The sequence below is a fragment of the Mizuhopecten yessoensis genome, unplaced genomic scaffold (genome assembly GCF_002113885.1).
Source record: "Mizuhopecten yessoensis strain PY_sf001 unplaced genomic scaffold, ASM211388v2 scaffold8205, whole genome shotgun sequence".
Classification (NCBI taxonomy): Eukaryota; Metazoa; Mollusca; class Bivalvia; order Pectinida; family Pectinidae; genus Mizuhopecten; species Mizuhopecten yessoensis.
Genome location: NW_018407431.1, coordinates 150,938 through 153,391, shown reverse-complemented (window position 1 = coordinate 153,391; position 2,454 = coordinate 150,938). Strand labels below are relative to the sequence as shown.

The following is a 2,454-nucleotide window of genomic DNA, read 5'->3' as shown; positions in this document are numbered from 1 at the left end:
AAGTTGGAGATCGTAAACATGATCACCGGGCACATCTTGTATGACAGAGGTAAGTTTGAGATCCTAAACATGATCACCGGGCATATCTTGTATGACAGAGTTAAGTTGGAGATCGTAAACATGATCATCAGGCACATCTTGTATGACAGAGGTAAGTTGGAGATCGTAAACACGATCACCGGGCACATCTTGTATGACCGTGATAAGTTGGAGATCGTAAACATGATCTCCGGGCACATCTTGTATGACAGAGGGTAGTTGGAGATCGTAAACATGATCACCTGGCACATCTTGTATGACAGAGGTAAGTTGGAGATTGTAAACACGATCACCGGGCACATCTTGTATGACCGTGGTATGTTTTTGACTATATCGTGTATGACAGTGGTAAGTTGGAGATCGTAAACATGATCACCGGGCACATCTTGTATGACAGTGGTAAGTTGCAGATCGTAAACATGATCACGGGGCACATCTTGTATGACAGTGGTAAGTTGGAGATCGTAAACATGATCCCCGGGCGCATCTTGTATGACAGTGGTAAGTTGCAGATCGTAAACATTATCACGGGGCACATCTTGTATGACAGTGGTAAGTTGTAGATCGTAAACATGATCGCCGGGCACATCTTGTATGACAGTGGTAAGTTGGAGATCGTAAACACGATCACCGGGCACATCTTGTATGACCGTGGTAAGTTGGAGATCGTAAACATGATCACCGGGCACATCTTGTATGATAGAGTTAAGTTGGAGATCGTAAACATGATCACCGGACACATCTTGTATGACAGTGTTAAGTTGGAGATCCTAAACATGATCACCAGGCACATCTTGTATGACAGTGGTAAGTTGGAGATCCTAAACATGATCACCAGGCACATCTTGTATTACAGTGGTAAGTTGGAGATCCTAAACATGATCCCCAGGCACATCTTGTATGACAGTGGTAAGTTGGAGATCGTAAACATGATCATGGGGCACATCTTGTATGACCGTGGTAAGTTGGAGATTGTAAACATGATCACCGGGCACACCTTGTATGACAGTGGTAAGTTGGAATTTAGAATATCGTCTGGTGCCATAAAAAATATTCAACATATAAACTCATTCACCCCAACATTTTAAGAAAAGGTAAAATATTTGACAAAATTTTGTCCTGCTTTTCATTTGCTCATTTTTCAACAGATTTCTTTGAACCGCTTTGTGTAGTGGCATGCGCAGTACCATGCAGAATTGACAACCAGTCCTTTTTTGGCCTAACCCTTATGATTTAACATAAAAAATATGCCTTACAGTTTTGCCTATTCACTGTATGATTTTATCTCTTTTCTGCCGATTCCGAAAATTCATGACCGTTTCTGTATTCTTTTGAATTTTGAATAAGCCTAGTAACTGGAGAAAATAACAGGAAAATGTGCTCTCGATGAGAGAGATAAAATTGATAGTTCAGGTAGCCCACCCCAAAAATATCAGATAGCAATGCGATCAAAATTTAAACCAGAATACAGAGAAGGACATTTCCATTGTCATTGTACAATTGACGTGAATGGTGGGGGGTATACATCTTGTCCGCCCCCCCCGGGCTCAACGACGCCTCTAGTTTTTGCTACTTTCAGATCTGCATCAAATGATCATATTATAATCATCTATGTGCAGATAAATTATAAGGCTATGAAATGAGTATTGCATTTAAAATGCTAGTATTTTCTCACTACAAGAAACAAAATGTAAAAACTACATATGTTCCCTAATGCTCAGCTAAATAGTTTGGAACGTATATCAGGGTTTGTGGCCTGAGTATACCAGGTATGTTTTAGATAATGCTTATTTTCTTTGTCTATTTCAGATGACGTTGTTGCTATCTATAAACCCTATGGACTACCTTCTCATGGTAAGTTTGTAAAACTCTAAATGCAAACGAATAAGTCCACCTATGGGAAATGTGCCCTGAAATACTGGTAGCCACTAGTTGAGAAGCTTTTTTGACCTAAGGAAAAAAATATTTTTTATAAATGTAGTATGTGTTCTCATGGTGGTATTCTTTATTTTCATGTTTTCTCCTGAAAGTTCTACAAAGAGGGGCTGTCAGTTTTGAACAAATAAAATGTTCTTTCCACCAGCAGGCCACTTATTATTTGTTAAATGTTTTCTCCACCAGGGGGCCCTGGTGTAGCAATAAGTGTGGCTCACCTAATGGACCAAATAAGTGAGAGTCTGGGAGAGAGACAAAACCCCCTCCACATGGTCCACAGACTAGACAAAGACACAACTGGGGTCATGCTTCTGGCCAGGTATGTAGTTTGAAACCATTCTCATGTTCAAGCATGGATTCTGTGCTCAAGACAGCTTTCTTGGAAATCCCTTAAACTAGGTGTTACCATCATAAAGTCATTTCTTGTAACTCCCTTAAACTAGGTGTTACCATCATAAAGTCATTTCTTGTAACTCCCTT

The 2,454-nt window shown here is 40.1% G+C and overlaps 1 protein-coding gene across 1 annotated transcript in view; it reads left to right on the top strand.

Annotated features, from left to right (window-relative positions):
* Positions 1–2,454, top strand: part of LOC110455352 — a 23,618-nt gene that overhangs the window by 6,555 nt on the left and 14,609 nt on the right. The window contains exons 3-4 of the mRNA XM_021505433.1: positions 1,849–1,893; positions 2,161–2,293. Coding sequence (XP_021361108.1) covers positions 1,849–1,893; positions 2,161–2,293 — 178 coding nt within the window. The remainder of the gene's footprint in view (positions 1–1,848; positions 1,894–2,160; positions 2,294–2,454) is intronic.